Source organism: Rhincodon typus, chromosome 10 (assembly GCF_021869965.1).
Source record: "Rhincodon typus isolate 14 chromosome 10, sRhiTyp1.1, whole genome shotgun sequence".
NCBI classification, from domain to species: Eukaryota; Metazoa; Chordata; class Chondrichthyes; order Orectolobiformes; family Rhincodontidae; genus Rhincodon; species Rhincodon typus.
Genome location: NC_063341.1, coordinates 555,670 through 573,780, shown reverse-complemented (window position 1 = coordinate 573,780; position 18,111 = coordinate 555,670). Strand labels below are relative to the sequence as shown.

At 41.8% G+C, this 18,111-nt stretch overlaps 1 protein-coding gene across 4 annotated transcripts in view; it reads right to left on the bottom strand.

Moving 5' to 3' along the window:
* Positions 1 to 18,111, bottom strand: part of cop1 (COP1 E3 ubiquitin ligase) — an 82,693-nt gene that overhangs the window by 54,204 nt on the left and 10,378 nt on the right. The window contains exons 2-3 of one of the 4 annotated variants that reach the window (XM_048602206.1): positions 17,946 to 18,005; positions 16,075 to 16,172 (exon numbers count right to left, since the gene is read on the bottom strand). In XM_048602206.1, the coding sequence (XP_048458163.1) occupies positions 16,075 to 16,172; positions 17,946 to 18,005 (158 nt within the window). Of the gene's footprint in view, positions 1 to 2,848; positions 2,929 to 16,074; positions 16,173 to 17,945; positions 18,006 to 18,111 lie in introns of those variants that run through there. The other 3 variants (XM_048602207.1, XM_048602208.1, XM_048602209.1) reach the window with 3 other exon arrangements.

Below are 18,111 nucleotides of genomic sequence, written 5' to 3'. Positions count from 1 at the left end.
CTCAGAATCCCTTCCAACAATTTACCCTCCACTGATGTCAGGCTCACTGATCTAAAGTTCACTGGGTTTTCCTTGCAGCCCTTTTTAAATAATGGGACAACATTAGCCATCCTCCAGTCTTGCCGACACCTCACCCGAGTGTGTCAATGATATAAATATCACCGTTCGGGGCCCCACTTTTTCATCTTTAGCTTCCCACTATTTCATGGGATACACTTGATCAGGTCCCAGGGATTTATCTACCTCTGTGTTTTTAAGACTCCAGTACCTCCTCTTCTATAATGTAGACTCTTTTCAAGACACCACTATTTATTTCCCCAAGTTCTCTAGCTGACATATGCCTCCTTTTTGTTGACCTTCACTTACAGGAACATGCTGTCCCTGAACTCTCGTTATCTCGCTTTTGAAAGCCTCCCACTTTACCTGCAAGCAGCACCTTCCCCCACCAATCAGCTTTTGAAAGTTCCTGTCTAATACCATCACAATTGGCCTTGCCCCAATTTAGAACTTTTAACTTGTGGATAAGGCCTATCTCTTTCCATAACTATTTTAAAACTAATAATTACGTTCACTGGTCCCAAAGTGCTCCTCTACTAACACTTTAGTCACTTGCTCTGTCTTATTTCCCAAGAAGAGGTTGAGCTTTGGCCCTTCACTAGGAGGGCCACCTGCATAGTGACTGAGAAAGTTTTCTTGAATACAATTAAATTCCTCCCCTACTAAGCCTTTACATGATGGCAGTCCTAGTCTATGTTTGCAAGTTTAACATCCCCTACTATTACAACCCTATTATTAGAGACAGAGTCATACAGCATGGAAACAGACCATTTGGTCCAACAAGTCCACACTGACCATAATCCCAAACTAAATTAGTCCCACCTGCCTGTATTTGGCCCATATCCCTTTAAACATTTCCTATTCACGTACTCATCTAAATGTCTTTTTAAACGTTCTAACAGTACCCGCATCCACCACTTGCTCTGGAGGCTCATTCCAACACACAAACTACACTGTGCTTAAAAAAAAATTGCCCCTTTTTTTTTAAATCTTTCTCGTCTTACATTAAAAAATCCCGCCAGTCTTGAAATCCCACCCTAGGGAAAAGGCACCTGCCGTGCACCTTCTCTATATCCCTTATTATTTTATAAACCTCTTTAAGGTCACTCCTCCAGCGAAAGAAGTCCCAGCATATTCAGCCTCTCCTTACAACTCAAACCCTCCATTCCCAGCAACGTCCTGGTAAATCTCTTCTGAACTCTGTCCAGCTTAATAATATCCTCATACTTACAGCTGTGATCTCCCTACATATTTTCTCAATTTCCCACTGACTGCTGGGGGGCCTAATGCACAATCCCAACAAAGTGCTCACACCTTTCTTACTTCTCAGTTCCAATCATACAGTTTAACTTGACGATCCCTCAGGAATATCCTAAGAACTTCTGTGATGTGTTCCCTAATCGAAAACACAACTCTCCCTCCTCTGATGTTCCTTTCTATTGTCCTCTTGCAGCTCTACTCTGCCACATTGAGGTGTCTGTCCTGTCTTGTCACTCCCTCAGTTCTCTTTCTGTCATTCCAGTTCCATGTTCCCATCCATCCAATGTCATCTGCCTTACCTGTTAGACCTCTTGCATTGAAATAAATGCAGTTTAATTCATCAGTCTTCCCTTGTTTTCTGCCATGCTCCTGCCTGCCTTATCTATTTAAATTTCTATACCAGCCTTTTGTCTCACTACTGTTTAGGATCCCTCCCCACTGCCAGACTAGTTTAAACCCTTCCGAGTAGCTTTCATGAATCTCCCCAAAATTGATTTTAGCCTTTCACAAATCCATACTGATTCTCAATTGATCCCCAATTTGTTCAATGATTCTTAGTTTTGTCTGATTATCATTTTCAAAATCTTTCCCACTGCCACAGAACTGACTACAGGCCTGTGATTGTTGGGTTTCATTTTGAATGGGTTATAACACTCATGTTTTTGAAAATGATTTGAAGATTATGGTTAGTGGGGGTATTATTTCCACCCTTACTTACAATAGGACCCTTGAATGCACCTGATCTGATCACAGTGACTTACTGACTTTAAGTTGAGTCAGTCTAAGATTTGGTAGAGCAGATTGAGAGTTTGGACTGCAATGCATTGTAGTTTACAGATAGAGACTGTCCTGCGTGAATACATAGACAGTCAATACATCCACAAAAACCGAAAGAACCGCGGATACTGTAAATCAGGAACAAAAACAGAAGCTGTTGGAAAAACTCAGCAAATCTGGCAGCAAATGAAGAAAAATCAGAGTTAACGTTTCAGGTCTGGTGAGGAAGAGTGTGCTGAGGAAAGGTTCCCGGACCTGAAACATAAATTCTGATTTTTCTTCACAGATGCTGCCAGACCTGAGCTTTTCCAGTAACTTCTGTTTTTGTTCCAGTCAATATCTCTAAGTCAACTTACTCTGATTCGGGGGACATTGGACCAAGTTGGACAGACAAGGCAGCATGATCAGGACAGTTTCTTCTAGTTTGGACAGACACAAGGCAGCATAATCAGGACAGTTTGCTCATACCACGGAGAAGCTCAGCTTCAAACTGGGATTTGTATGGCTGTCAGTGTACAGGGTAAGGGGAACCCGGCAGAGAAAGAGAACAAGAATGTACAGAAACTGCCCATAAGGACAACATATCTTTTACTTGCAAGAACAGCAATACAGACTGTCAGATGATAGATAGGGGCGGGGGGGTGTGTGTGTGGAGAACTATAATGCAGGGGTAGCTGCAGGGGTGTCAATAATTCAGGAATTGATCATATCCTTTATAAGCAGGACGGAGATTCCCACATGGTCTGCTGCCTACCTGGTGCCAGAATCAGGTACATCTCACACTCGTTTGAAAGGTTATTGGGAGGGGGAGGAGCAGGATCCAGTTATTCTGATCTGTTTTGGGACAAAAAAAGGTAGGAAAAAGTAGGTAAGAGGCGCTGTTCAGAAAATATTAGAAGTCAAGAGCTAAATTAGAGTGTTGGGCTTGGACTATAAATCATTCACCATCCTGATTTGGAACAAAATCGCCATTCCTTCAATGTCACTGGGTTGAAATCCTGAAAATCCTTGCCTAACAGCATTATGGATGTCCCAACACCACAGAGACAGCAGCAATTCAAGGTAGCAGCTCACCAGCATCTTCGCCAAGTCTATTACATTGGAATGGCCCATTCAGTCCTCTGCACTTATTCCAGTATCTGATAACTCCACAATCCAAACAGTAATAGTTTACAGCACAGAAAGAAGCCATATGACCCTTCACATCCATGATGGTCAAAGATCCGACTGTACCAATCCCATTTTCTAGCTCTTGACCCATAACCCTGAAAGCTATATCAATATCAATAGTAACAGAATATTTAAATACTGTTCAAATGTTCAGAGTTTCTGACTGAACTATTCTTTCAGGCAGCGAGTTCCAAATTCTCATGACACTATGGGTGAAACAATTTCTCAATTCTCTTCCTAGCCTTCTGCCTCTTACCTTAAATCTAAGCCCATAGTTATTGACTCCTTTGTTAATGGAAATAAGTGCTTTCCTATCTACCCTATGGCCCTCCATCTTACACAGATCTATCAGGTGACCTTTCAAACTTCTCTGTTCCAAGGAAAACAGCCCTAGCCTATCCAAGCTTTCATCACCAGACTCTCCACCCTAGGTCTTGGCTGAGTTCCTGTCTGCTCTCATGACTTGACTCTTGAATTTCTAGTTTATAAAAATTCATCCAGCTCTGCTTTGAATCAATTCAATAACCTGTCTTGAAGTGGTCTCTGGGGAAGAAAAGTCCAAACTAAACAATACGAAAAAACAAATTTTATACAGAAAGATTCTTATTCTTAAACAATGTCCCCTGGTTGTAGTCTTTCCCAGAACAGAAACATCCTCTGGGTATTTACTCCATCCAGTCCTCCCAGGATGCAACAATGTTTAAATAAAATCACATCTCATTAGGATGGGCAATGAATGCTGGCTTTGCTAATTGATGCTCACATGCTAAAAGGAAATGAGAAATTCTCAACATATGCAAGCCAATGTTGCAGTAAGGACGATTAGAGGTAAGCATGTGGTTGAAACAGGGGTGTTGGGAGAAAAAAGGCAATCTAATAGTCTGGATACTGGCACCACCTACTGCTCCCAATGGAATGGGCTTCACCTAAACTGGGCTGAGACCAGGATTGTGGGAAAAGAGAATGGAAAGAGTGGTTGGAGGAGTTTTGTGGGTGGATGGAGTTAGGAGAAGACGTGGAACTGTTAATACTAACTAGAAAAGGTAATGAAAATAATTTGAAAACAAAAAAGCATTATGCACAGAAATTGGGTTAAGAACTACAGATTCAAGCATAAACACAGAAAATGCGTAAAATAAGAAATGATAGTCATTACCAAAAGCTGTCAAGTATGGCCCAAATAAATGCTCATTATACAAACACAGGGTATAAGGAATTAATTAAGGCACAAATTCGCCTTGGAGACTCTGACATGATGACTATAATTCAGAAATGGCTGGAAAACAATCAAGATGAGTAAATAAATAAATTAGGTCTAAACTCCTACAGGAAGCCTCTGGAAACTGAGTAGAATAGATAGTATAAACTTAGATATCAAGGAAGTGAAAAGAGACAGCAGTAGCATGGCTCTAAAACTGGCTAAATGTCAAGAAACAGATTGCAGTGCTTAGCAGGTTTGTCGTGGAAATCCCCGGGGATCAGTGCTGGAACTCTTGCTTTCCCATCATAAGATTCTAGACCTTTAGAATATTGCATAAAATTCTGATGTCCCTCCTATAAGTATGTTGTTAAACTTGAGAGGGTGCAGAAAAGGTTTACATGGATGTTGTCAGGACTGGAGAGTTTGAATTATAGACAGAGGGTGGATAGGTTCTCCCTGGAATGGCAAAGGCTGAGGGGTGACCATATAGAGGTTTATAAAATCATGAGGGGCCTGCTCCGGGTGAATAGCCAAGGCCTTTTTCCTCGGACAGGAAAGTCCAAAATCAAGAGGTCATAGGTTTAAGACGAACGGGGCAAGATTTAAAAAGGAGCTGAGGGGTACCTTTCTCATGCACAGAATGGTGCACGTATGGAACGAGTCGCCAAAGGAAGTGGTGGAGGCTGGTACATTTACAACATTTAAAAGGCATCTTGGATGGGTATATGAATACAAAGGATTTAGAGGGATATGGGCCATATGCTGGCAAACGGGACTAGATCAGATTAGGATTTCTGGTCAGTGTGGATGAGTTGGACTGAAAGGTCTGTTTCCGTGCTATATGACTGACATTTTTTTGAGGGAGGGGGTGACTTGAAAGGAATTCAGGGATTTACATATACATATTAATCAATTAAAACCTTGTAACTGATTAAAGATTTAACAGCATTCATCAATGGTGTGAACCTTTGATCTTGTACATATAAATTCTGTGTCTGATACTTCCTCTCTCTCTAACACCTGAAGGAGGAACTGAGGCTCTGAAAGCTTGAGTTTTCAAATAAACCTGCCAGACCATAACCTGGTGTCGTGTGATTTCTGACCTTGCCCACTCCAGTCCAACACTGGCACCTCCACATCATTCCTTTGGAGGAGAGATGATGATGTAATTGAGTTATTTAAAGTCCCAGGGTCTCCGGATAAAACAGATATTTGCATTGTGAAAGGATGGAGAACAAGAGGGCACAGATTTAGTGACCGGCAAAAGAAACAAAAGCCATTTGACGAAAATGCAATGAGTAGTTAGGATCTGGAATGCAATGCCTGAGGGTGTGGTGGAGATTCAAAGGAAATTAGGTGGCTATCTGCAAAGAAAGAGGTACAGGGTTATACGATAGAAAAGCAGCACTGTAGATCGCCCATTTAGAGAACAAGTGCAGATGTCATTGGACTCAATATCTTCATCCCGCCCTGGAAGAATTCTGTTTTCTTTTTCTATTTTCTTGTGAAAAACCACAGCTATCACCGGCATGACTGGTGCATGTTGCCCATCCCTAACTGCCCCTGAATTGAGTGGTTTGCCATACAATTTAAAAGAGCAGTTAACAGTCAATCACATCACTGCAGCTCTGGAATCTAAGCAGGTAATGACGAAAGATTTGTTTACCCAACAGGACATCAATGAACCAGTTGGGTTTTACAACAATCAATGGTGGTTTCATGGTCACCATCACGGAGATGAGCTTTAAATTCCAGATTTATTAACTTAAATTTACCAGAGGTAATGAACTCTCATTCCCGGAACATCAGCCTCCAGATTATCAGTGGCAAGAAAACCACGCCATCAATTCCTCTTCAATTAAAAGTATCCAACCAGAGGTAAGGATGACAGATGAGAATTTAAGATAGAGTTAAGAAATAGAAAAGGATTTAGCACTAATAGAAACTGCATTATCAGTCTCCTGTAGTAGTTTTGAAATTGGAGATTCTAGGGGTTAAATTAGCATATAGTAAACAGTGATTTTAATGAGATCTGAATACAAAAGCAGGACGGTTACGTTTCAATTATACAGGGCACTGGTGAGAGCACATCTGAAGGACTGGTACTGGTCTTGTTCTGGAAGGATGCATTGGAAACAGGTCAGAAAAGATTTCATAGAATTCCTACAGTGTGGAAACAGGCCCTTCGGCCCAACAAGTTCACACCAACCCTTCGAGCATACCACTCCTTCTCCCTATAACCAACCCAATCTACACACGCCCGTAGCGTTCAAGGATGGTCAATCTACCCAGCCTGCACATCTTTGGACTGTGGGAAGAAACCCACGCAGACACAGGGAGAATGTGCAAACTCCACACAGACAGTCGCTCAAGGGTGGAATTGAACCTGGGTCCCTGGTGCTGTGAGGCAGCAGTGCTAACCACTGAGCCACCATGCCGCCCCTAATTCTAAATGGAAAAAAATCTCATTTTATCATTTATCAGACCAATAACTGTACTGAGCAAATTGTCTTACAATTCTTGCACGTCTTACAGCTAGGATTGTATCTGCTAGAGTTCAGAAGAATAAGAAGCATCTTAATTGAAGCATCCTGAGAGATCTTGACAGGGAGATGTAGACAGAACATTTGCCCTTATTGTTAACTATGGGTCACTGTTTAAAATTCAGGGTCAGCCATTTAAAACTGACATGAGGATAGGGACGTGAGTCTTTGGAACACTTTTCCTGAAAAAGGCGGTGGAAACAGAGTCCTTCAATATTTTTTAAGGCAGAAGTAGATGAAGTGTCAAACTTGAGGGTCAAAAATGATCAGGGCACATGGATTTGAAATTGCAATCAGATCAGCTATGTCTGTATTTTAACCTCTATAGAAATGGAGGCAATTGATCAAGCACTTGTCAAAACTTTTGTGAGATTTGAGCAGGTTCAGAATAGTTTTCCAGAAAAATATTGAGTAAGAGCGATACAGTACAGAAGAGGCACTTTGACCCATTGTCTGTACTGATGAATAAACTCCATCACCTATGTACACTAATCCCTACTTCCAGCACTCTGCCTACTGACTTTAATGTTATGAAATTTCAAGTGCATTCCCACCAGATCCCAACAAACTCTGGGTGAAAAGGATTTGTCCCCATTAAGGTCTCCACTCAGTTTGCCCCGCTCTAACGAAAGCGACCTTTTTCTGAAGAAGGGTCCCGGCCCGAAACGTCAACTTTCCTGATCCTCTGATGCAGCCTGGCCTGCTGCATTCCTCCAGCGCCACACTGTGTTGTCTCTGACTTCAGCATTTGCAGTTCTAGCTATCTCTCAACGAGAGCCTATCCAGCCTTCTTCATAGTTAAAATGCTGTATCCCAGGCAACACGCTGGTCAATCTCCTCTGTATTCCCTCCAGTGTAATCACCTCCTTCCTATAGTGCAGTGACCAAAACTGCACACAGTGCTCCAAATCTCAACTAACCAAAGTTCTGTTCAAAGTTCTAATGACATAACCTCCTTGTTCTTACAGTCTATACCTCAACTGATAAAGCCAAGTTTCTGGCAATGCCCTCTTTGACTACCCTATTAACCTGTGCTGCCACCTTCAGGGATCTGTGGAGAAGGAACCCAGGATCCTCATTCCCTCAGCTTCCTGGTATCCTGCCACATCATAGATGTGATAAAGGATCAGAAATTAGATTCAACGAACACTTACAAATCATGACTATATATTGAGTCTGAATATTTCTTTTACAATAGAAAAACCTCTACTGAGATTCAAGATTTTACGATGCTTAATAAATCAGTATCATTTTTAGAGTTTCATCACTAGTGACATATGGGTGTTGGTTACTTTGTGAAAGGTTGAAAAATAACTGGGTATGTCAGTCTTTCTGGAGGCATGATTTAATCCAGTATATATCAGAGAGCAGTGGACCCTTGAAATGGAAGACGGTTTGCACTGTGCTGGGTGTATGACCAGTGAGTGTAAACCTTTGAGAGCTAGTTTGTTTTTGGTTTACCATAATTAGGGACTGATTTCAGCTCAGTAGACCCAATTATTAGGAGTAGTTTGGAGGCCCAACTGGGGTCAGAAGCATAATATTCTCCTTCTCCTCCTCCTCCTCAGGAGTGCAGAATATTTCAGGAAATAAGTTACTTTAGTCGAAAACTAGCTTCTGCAATGTCCAGACCAGGAGTGCGGGGTTAGAAATCAGCAGATTTAGGGAAAATATAAGCTTTCAATTTTGACAGTATCCGTGCAAGAAAACTACACAATGCCCAGGAAAAAGAACTAGGAAAAATCTACGGAGTCAAATTTAAAAATTTGAGGTAGGGTGACCTTTCCAGATTGCCAATACTATTGGGAAGTAGATCAAAAGTTTGTTCTGCCACTTTAAGGCTTTCCACATTTGGATAGCTTGGTTTCTTCTAGCTGTTTTGTGAAATAAATTTCTGCTTTGTTAAAGAGAATCTACAGTTGTGTGTTTATGTTTCATTCTTTTAAATAAAAGGATCTATCAAGCCAGATTTCATTCTGGTTGTACACTGGCTGGAATTATAACTTAGATGCAGCAAATCTCAGCAAGTTGAGCCAAACCCGGTCCACATTACATTGAGAAAATGGCTACAATGACTTAAGTTCACAAAGAATGTCAAGTGATAACAAACTAGTTTACATTCAAGAGACATGAGCTCTACTTCACAAAAAAGGTGTGCAATTAAAGAGATTGGAGATAACATAAAATAACCAGATAAAAATACACAAATAACTCAGATCCTGGCAAATTGCAAGCAAAGTGTGAATATAGAAAGACAGCGCAGGTAGCAAGAACTACAAAAAGGGAATGTGAAAAACACGGTATCAAAAACATTACACATTTTACAGAATTATACAAGGAAAAAGAGCATGGTTAAGAACAATGTACATCCCTGAAAAGCTGACAATAGTGGAGTTAACACAGTTGCGTTGAAACAGGATCAGAAATCACTATGTTGAAGCACGCAGTTGCTTGCTCTTTATGGACTCGTGATGGACAGGAGGGTGCAGGTTAATCGGGCAAGTGGGGTTAAGTTCTCCCCTGGACCTTGGCTATGGCGTTAGCTTGGCTGATCACATTGGAAGGAAATATTGTAAGCAGTGTGGTTAGAGATAAAGCGATATTGACAGATTACAGTCTGACAAAAACCTGAGGTGCAGATTGAATCTTTTGATCTCCACAGACGCCGTTAGTTGTTGAGTATTCTCAGCACATTTGGTTTTTATTAGATGTAAATAGGGAAAACTGGAAAATTATTTCAATCATTTGAGTAAGATCTTTTGATCCTAGAAAGGAATAGAATAGGAAACTTGGTCTTTGGTGAGAAGCTGCCAACAATGGAGGTCCAAAGTGAATTGTGGGGATCCCAAGTACACAGAATGAATTTAGGAATGGGAACAGAAAATGATCAAAACATCAATAAAATGCTGGCCTTTATATGCAGGGCAGGATTATAGAGGATAGAAGTCATGCTTCTGATATACAAAGCCCAGGGCGCATAACAGTGCAGGAAACAGGAGTAGACCATTCAGCTAATCGAGCCCGCTGCACCACTCCACTAGATCATGATTGATCTTCTGCCTCGAAAATTCCTGTCCATTCCCCATATCCCTTAATGCCTGGAGGCTATCTTGGTACTAAACATATTCAACAACGGAGACTCACAATCTTTTGGGATGGAGAAATGTCTCGTATAAAATTAAAATGATTGGCCACTTATCGTGATTGTGGCCCTAAAACTGTAGACTTCCAAGCACGGCATCAACCTATACAAATGTAGCAAGATTTCTTCCTGTACTCTAAGTCCCTTGTAAAAAGGCCAATTTGTCACTCCTAATTGTTGCTGTAGCTGCATGCTAACCTTTGAGATCCTTACATAGAACATACCCAGTCTGTCTGAGCAGGTACAAGTTTCATAACTTGCAAAACAAAAACCCCGCTTTCCCATTGTTACAAGGATGAATAACTTCACTGAGAAGATGATGGACTAGTGTTATTATAATTAAATCATTATTCCAGAGGCCTGACTTTCTGAGAATATGAGCCTGAATCCTGCTGTGGCAGATCATGGAAACTGAATTCCATGAAAACCTGGCATGGAGTCTAATGCTGACAATGAAACCATTGCCAATTGTTGGAAAAACCCATTTGGTTCACTAATGTCATTTAAGGAAGGAAACTGCCATGTGACTACAGCGATGTGGTTATTCTTGACACAAACAGAAATTGCTGGAAAAATTCAGGTCTTCAGAACACTGGATCCAAAACATTAACTGGTTTCTCTTCACAGATGCTGCCAGGCCTGAGTTTTTCCTGCTATTTCTGTTTTGTTTCTGATTTCCAGCATCTCCTTATTTCTAGTATGCATGTTGTGTTATCTACTGTAAAGATGCAACTATTTCTTCTGCCTTTTCCTCATTCTCCAGAATAACGTCTCCGACCTCAGATTTTAAGGAACCATTTGTCCTAGCTACTCTCTTCCTTTTTATATACTTGAAGAACCTTTGACAATCTGCTTTCACATTCCCAGCTACTTTGCTGTTATTCTATTATTTATTTTCCCCAGACTAACTTTTTGATGTCCCTTTGACGGTTTCTAAATCCCAATCCTCACTTACTGCATTCCTTTGCAACGCAAGTTTTTTTTTAGTTCAATTCTAAACCTAGCTTCCTTCATAAACCTGAATGGACTATCTTGCTGAATATTTGCTTTTCAAGAGTATATGTTTTGTTAAACATTTTGAATTGTTCTTTTAAAACGGTTCCACATGTTTACTTACCTTTTAGTCTATTTTCCCCAACAACCGGTTCTCCATTCTTACCTAATTAATTGGCTTTAAGTTGAAGACTCTTGTCTGTGATTCAAGTATGTCACTTTCAAATATAATTCAACTGTACTATGGTCACTGGTCCTCAACAGACCTTTAACTATACATTACTATGTTTAAAATAATTTAATCCTTCATTGGCTCCACAAGGCTTTGCCCACAAAACTATCCTGCAGATCACTCTTGCCAATTTGATTCCTTAATATCCTCACAATAATTCTGTCTTTGAGATTACAGCACTACCAGCGCACCACACAGCCAATGTCTTGTATAACATTATAGCCTATAGTATAATTATCACTAGGAGATCTTTAAACTACTCAGAGCAGTGGTTTTGGAATCTTGCTATCTCCCAACCTTGATCACCACAAAACCATATCTATTGCCGATTAGAGCTAAATCTTTTATTCTTTCATGGAATGTTGGGGTCATTGGCAAATCCAGCATTTGTTGCCCACCTATAATTACCCTTGAATTGATCAGCTTCCACCCTAAAAATATTCAATGACCTGCCTCCACCATCTTCTAAAACAGAGCTCCAAACTGAACAAAATTGAACTAAGAACAAAAATTCTTGTTTCTACCTTTAAAATAACCACCCCTAATTTTAAATCAGTGCCCCTAGTTCTGGACTGACGCACAAGAGGAAACGTCACTTCCAAATCAACCTTCCATGTATCAATTTAGTAATTCTGCTGTGAACCACCTCCAACATATTTACACCTTTCCTTCAATATGGAGACCAAAACTATGCACAGTATTTGATATGTAGTCTCACCAATGTCCTGCATAACTGAAGAACTGAACCAAAGGGTCTGTTTCCATGACTCTATAATAAAGATCCTTACTTTTCTGTTGGCCTCCTTGAATAGTTCCTGTAGCTTCACATTAACTACTTCTTGTGACACTCACATCTCAAAATTATGCAATCATTCTCCATTAAGCAATACTCTGCTTTATTCTTCCTGCCAAAATGAACAACCTCATGTTTTTGACATTATACTCCATCTGTCAGATTTTTGCTGATTTACTCAACCTGTCTATATCCACCAGGAACCACACATCCTCTTCATATCATACTGTCCCACTTATCTTTGTGTAATTTGCACATTCTGCCATCATGCCTTTGCTCCCCTCATCTAACTCATTTTCATAAATTTTTATAAAACATTCAAGTAACAGGAGTAGTAGCAGCCTTTGAAGTCCCAGACGAGACAAACACAACAGATAATGAGTTTAATATGAGGGTCACCATCCATTTGGTGAGGGGGAAAATTGAGAAGGTGAGGCCTTCATGGTGACCTAAGTTAGAATGGGAATTGAACCCAAGCTGAATCAGTCTGAATCGCAAACCAAGCACCCGGCTAAATAAGTTAAATGACTCCCCAGACCCTCAAGTAACTCCACATCCTGCCAATCAGAACAAGGCCTTTTCACGTAAAAATCTGATTTGTCAGCCAATCTTTTCTGCTAATGTTATCCCAAAACTCTTACTTTGTACAATAACTTTTGATATGGCACCTCATCAAATGCCTATAACTTTTCATAATATGACAAACATGTCTGTCTCTCCCCACCCATTCCATCAAGCTCAAAAATAATCTCTGCTTCTCTAGTCTGCCGATCAGACCCTCCCCACAATCTCCAAAATTCCACAGAATATACCTGGGTTCACATGAACCTATCCTGGAACTTAACCCTTGAAGTACAGCTGTCATTCTGGCAAATCTACTCCAGGACCAATAGATCATTCTCAGTGATGTGCCCAGAACTTTTCTACTATTACCATCAATTCAGGGGATCAGGCCTGGTTATATGGCAGGAGCAGCAACTGGCATAAGTAAAAGAAAAGTTATGAAGTTGGTGAACCTACATCATGAATTAATTGCGTGCCAAACAACATGGCTAAACATGACAGACAGAGCTAATAGATCCCACAAGCTCAACAGTCTTGGAATACATCCAAAGTAGACGAACAGGAGACAGGGTGAACACAGGCAGCATCCACAGGAAAGGAGCAGTCAATCCTTCTTCAGGACTGGATGTGGAGGTAGGGGGAGTTGCAGATAAAGAGAGAGGGAGAGGGGTGGTAGTGGAATGGTGGTGATAGGTGGACACTAGTAATAGTTCTGACCTGGTTGGTCGATGGAAGGGATGAATTCAGTTGGTGACTGGAAGGGAGGGTCAGAAGGCGGAATGGATGGGAGGTGGTGGCGCTGGAAGGGGAGCCGGGGAATGTGTGGGAAGGTTATTTAAGTCCTCCGGGCTGTAGGGTCCTCAGGCGAAAGATAAAGTGTTGTTCTTCAAATTTGCATTGCGAGTCACTCCGACACTAGGGGCGGCTGAGGATAGACACGTCGGGAGGTGGGATTGAAATGGGCAGTGACTGGGAGGTTAGGTTGGCCATTACTGGCCAGGCGAAGATGCTCAGCAAAACGGTCACCTAGTCTATGTTTGGTCTTACCAGTGAAGAGAAGGCCACGTAGGGAGCACCGGACAAATAGGCTAGTTTGGAGGAGACGCAGATGAAGCTCTGACTCACTTGGAAGGGCTGTTTAGGGCCCTGAATGGAGGTGAGGGAAGTGGCAGGTGTTGCATCTTTTACGCTTACAGGGAATGGTACCAGGTGGGTTGGAGTGGTTGGTGGGGAATGTAGCTCGAACTAAGGAGTAGCAAAGGGAATGGTCCTTGTGGAAGGCAGGGAGGGTTGCAGAGCAGATGATGTTCTGGGCAGTGGGGTCTAATTGGGGTTGGTGGAAGTGTCTGAGGATGATACATTGAATGTGGAGGCTGCTGGGGTGACACATCCAGTTGTGAATGGTGGCAGCTATTCAACTTATGGAGGAGTGGGGGGGTCCACAAATATACCCATCCTCAGTGATGAGGGAGGTCAACAGATTAGTGCAAAAGAAAAGACTGAAATATTTGAAATCATCTTCAGTCAGATGTGCCAGATAGATGATCCACCTCCGACTTCTCCAGAGGTCCCCAGTGCACGGCCTCGGTCTCTTCCAGATGCCAATTTTCAACCAATTCAATTCACTTCACACGATATCAAGAAACAGTTGGAGGCACTGGATATTGCGAAGGCTTTGGGCCCTGCCAACATTCCAACAATACTTGTGCTCCAGATCTTGTGGTTCCCCTAGCCAAGCCGTTCTAGTATCACTACAACACTGGCAACTACCCAATGTGGAAACTTTCCTGGTATGTCCTAGACACAGAAAAGAACAATTCCCAACCAAGCCAATAATCACCTTACCAGTCCACATTCAATCAATCAGCGAAGTGATAAAGGATCATCAATGCTAACAAGTGATATTTACGCTGCAATAAGCTACTCACTGATGCTCAGTTTGGGCTCCAAGGTCACCAAACTCCTGACCTCATTACAGCCTTGGTTCAAACATGGACAGAAAAACTGAATTCCAGAAGTGAAGTGACAGTGGCCATCCTTGACATCAAGAAAGCAGTTGACAGCATGGAATCAAGGGACCCTAGCAAAACTGGAATCAATTGGAATCGGAGGAATATTCTCCACTAGTTGGAGACATACCTATTACAAAGAACGATGCTTGCAGCTGTCAGAGGTCCATCATCTAAGCCCCAGGACATTTCTGCAGGAATTCCTCAAAATAGTGCCCCAGGTCCAATCATTTTCAGCTGCTTCAATGGAAGGCTTGGGCTCAAATGGCAAAAAAAATACAAACCACACAAGTACCAGGCATCACCAAGAGGGAAAGTACACATCAGGAATGTGATGGAACATTCGCCACTTGTTTGATGAGTGCAGATCAAACAAAATATTTGCGAGCATTCAACGCAAAGCATCTAGCTTAATTGGCACATCCATTACCGACAATATTCACTCCCTCCTCCACTGGCAATGTGTACAAGGTGCACTTCAGTAACTCACCAAGGCTCCTTTGACAGCACTTCCAAACTGGTAACCTTTACCTCCTAGAAGGATGGCAGATACATGGGAACACAAGTCATACTCTCACCCTACTCCGACTCTCAGTGTCCTGACTTGGAAATATATTGCAGTTCCTTTACTGTCCCTGGGGCAAAATCCTGAACTCCCTCCAAAACAGCACTGTGGTGTCTCTACAACGCAGACTGCATCAGTTCTCAAAGTCTAATCACCAACATCTTCTCAAGGGCAATTCCCACATACCAAAGACGATAGATAAATATCAAAAACTCCCCCTACATTATCCCAAACATTCCCATGGCAAGCACAGTGCAGTGAAACTCAATTTGTGCTCTCCCATGTAATACTCCCAGAACAGATACAGCACAGGTTGGTGATTGTACAAGCCCCTCCAGATTGTCCCAAACACTCTCAGCACAGGTGGACCAATGCACCACACCTTTAAATGAACAGAGCCAGGAGGTCGGTTTGGCAATCTGCAAAAGTTAAAGGCAAGCCTGGCCCTGTTGACTGTTTTTTGAAATACACTGTTTTGGAGAATGGAAGATGATGATCCTGATGCAGAGTGTGGTTTACCAGGTGCAGCTGTGGGTTGGCTTGTGTTGTCTCATGAATACACAATTAAAACTGCCTCAAATCATTAGATGGCAGATACCAGCATTCTTCCAATTGCGGCCAAGGGTTGTGAGGAAGTCGTAACAATAGCTGTGTTTTGCTAGCTGCTCTCCTGCATATGTAGGTTAAACTACAGTTTACTGCTTCAGTTGTCCAAAATGATCAGCCTGACTTGTGGCTCACGAACTTGATCTCCAACCAGTGACTTACCTAGGAAGTTGGGGTACAGTTGGTCAACATTATCAATCACATAGTTGCACTTGGGACACCGGTTGCTGACCTCCAAGCTCTGTCGAATACATTTATAACTGGAAAAAGACCAGACAACAACTGAGAGAATACAATCCACATCCCATTAAACAAACACACAGACACACACAGCTACATCTTCTCTCATTCAGTCTTCAACAGTCATCCTGGCTGTCTATCCCTTAAGATGCTCTTGAGAATCAATTCCCTCACATTTTGGGCATCAAGAATCAATTAGTTCCTACTGCTCTCTTCCTAAAGCCAGATCAACAACAGAATTGCAGCATATCATCAGCGCCTTACTGCATCACATGCAGAGGTGAAAGTGACCCACAACTGTGATCCAATTTAGGTGGTTTGGCCAAACTGAAACTGTCCATAGTGTTTGGGACGTGTAGGCTACATGGATTAGCCATGGTAAATGTGGGGTTACAGGACACCACAGGGGTCTGGATCTGGGTGGGTTGCACTTCGGAAAGTCGTTGTGGACTCGATGAGCCGAATGATCTCCTTCCATGCCGTACAGGTTCTATGAATCTATGAATTTTCAGCAGGATAAGAAATGAAGGCTGTGAGGTTAAACTTTTCTCTAAGCTAATATGGATCATTCTTGTGAGGATAATGCACAACACACAACACAGCAAACGTCAGGTTTCTGCTTCTCATTAGATAGAGCAGCAACAGCAAAAGCCTCCACCTACACAGCATCCGCACTGTTTGTAACAAAAAGGTTCCTTAAAGACTGTCACAATTCAAGCCACTGTTGACTGCAGCTCCTTCTGTTGTACTTAAATAAAATTTATTATTCTACTCCACAGAGGAGGCATGAACTATAGAGATTGTCAGCCCATTCCTTCCTACGTAATTTCAAAGACTGACGAGGAGCTCAGTGAAAGCTGGAATTGTAAATAGTTGTATTCAGCTAATTTTGAATCTTGAATTTTGTTTTTAAGTCCTCAAGGTAGTGACCTTGGTCCAACCATCAAAATTGTTTCTCAATGTCCTCCATATTGCACATTGTTTAACATCATTCACAACTGCTCTAACACTGAAGCACCCCATGTCAAAGCACAACAAGACCTGGGCAATATTCAGGCCCGGGCCAACAGGCGACAAGTAACCCTTGCACCATACAAGCGCCGGCAATTTGAGGGAGAGAATTACCTTTGAATTTCAATGGCTTCACCATTCTTAAGTGCTCATTATAAACATTGAGCAGAAACTGACTGAAACAGCCAGAAAAGCACTGTGGTTATAACAGAAGGTCAGAGGCTTTGGGAATACGACAGCAAATAGCTGACTTCCCAAAGCCTGTCCACTGGCTATAAGGCAGAAGCCAAGAGTGTGCTGGAAACTCTCAACTTGCCTGAATGAGTGCAGCTCCAACAACAAGACGTTAGACAAGATCCAGGACAAAAAAAGCAGCCTACCTATCCACGACATTGAACATTCACTCCCTCCACAACTGATACAAAAATAGCAGCAGAATGTACTATCTACGAGATACAGTGCAACAACTCACCAAGGCTTCTTCAATACCATCATCCAAAACCACAAGCTCCTTCATTGTCACTGCAGGGCAGTCAGTGACAGGCAATAAAATCTGACCAAGGCAGATACATCCACATCACGCGAATGAATAATAATTTAAAATTTGTTGGATTATTTTTGAACTTTGAGCTATCTTCAAAATAGCTTACTTCCGCACTGATTAATTGAAATTAACTTAGACATTTTTTGGGACAAGTTTTCATTCCAGAGATGGTGTCTGTATTTTGATAGGAACACAAGTTGACAACATGACTTAACATCAAGCAACAAGTAGAACTTACCAAAAACTGTGCCCACATTTTGTCATGTGTGCCTCTTCAATCATCTCAAAGCAGATAGGGCTATTGAAGACAGAACAGAATCGGTCAGTCAATCAATCGCAGGGCCCAACACTATTCTGACTAATCACCTCAACATCTGCAGTCAGTGCAGCCTCCCTCCCTCCCC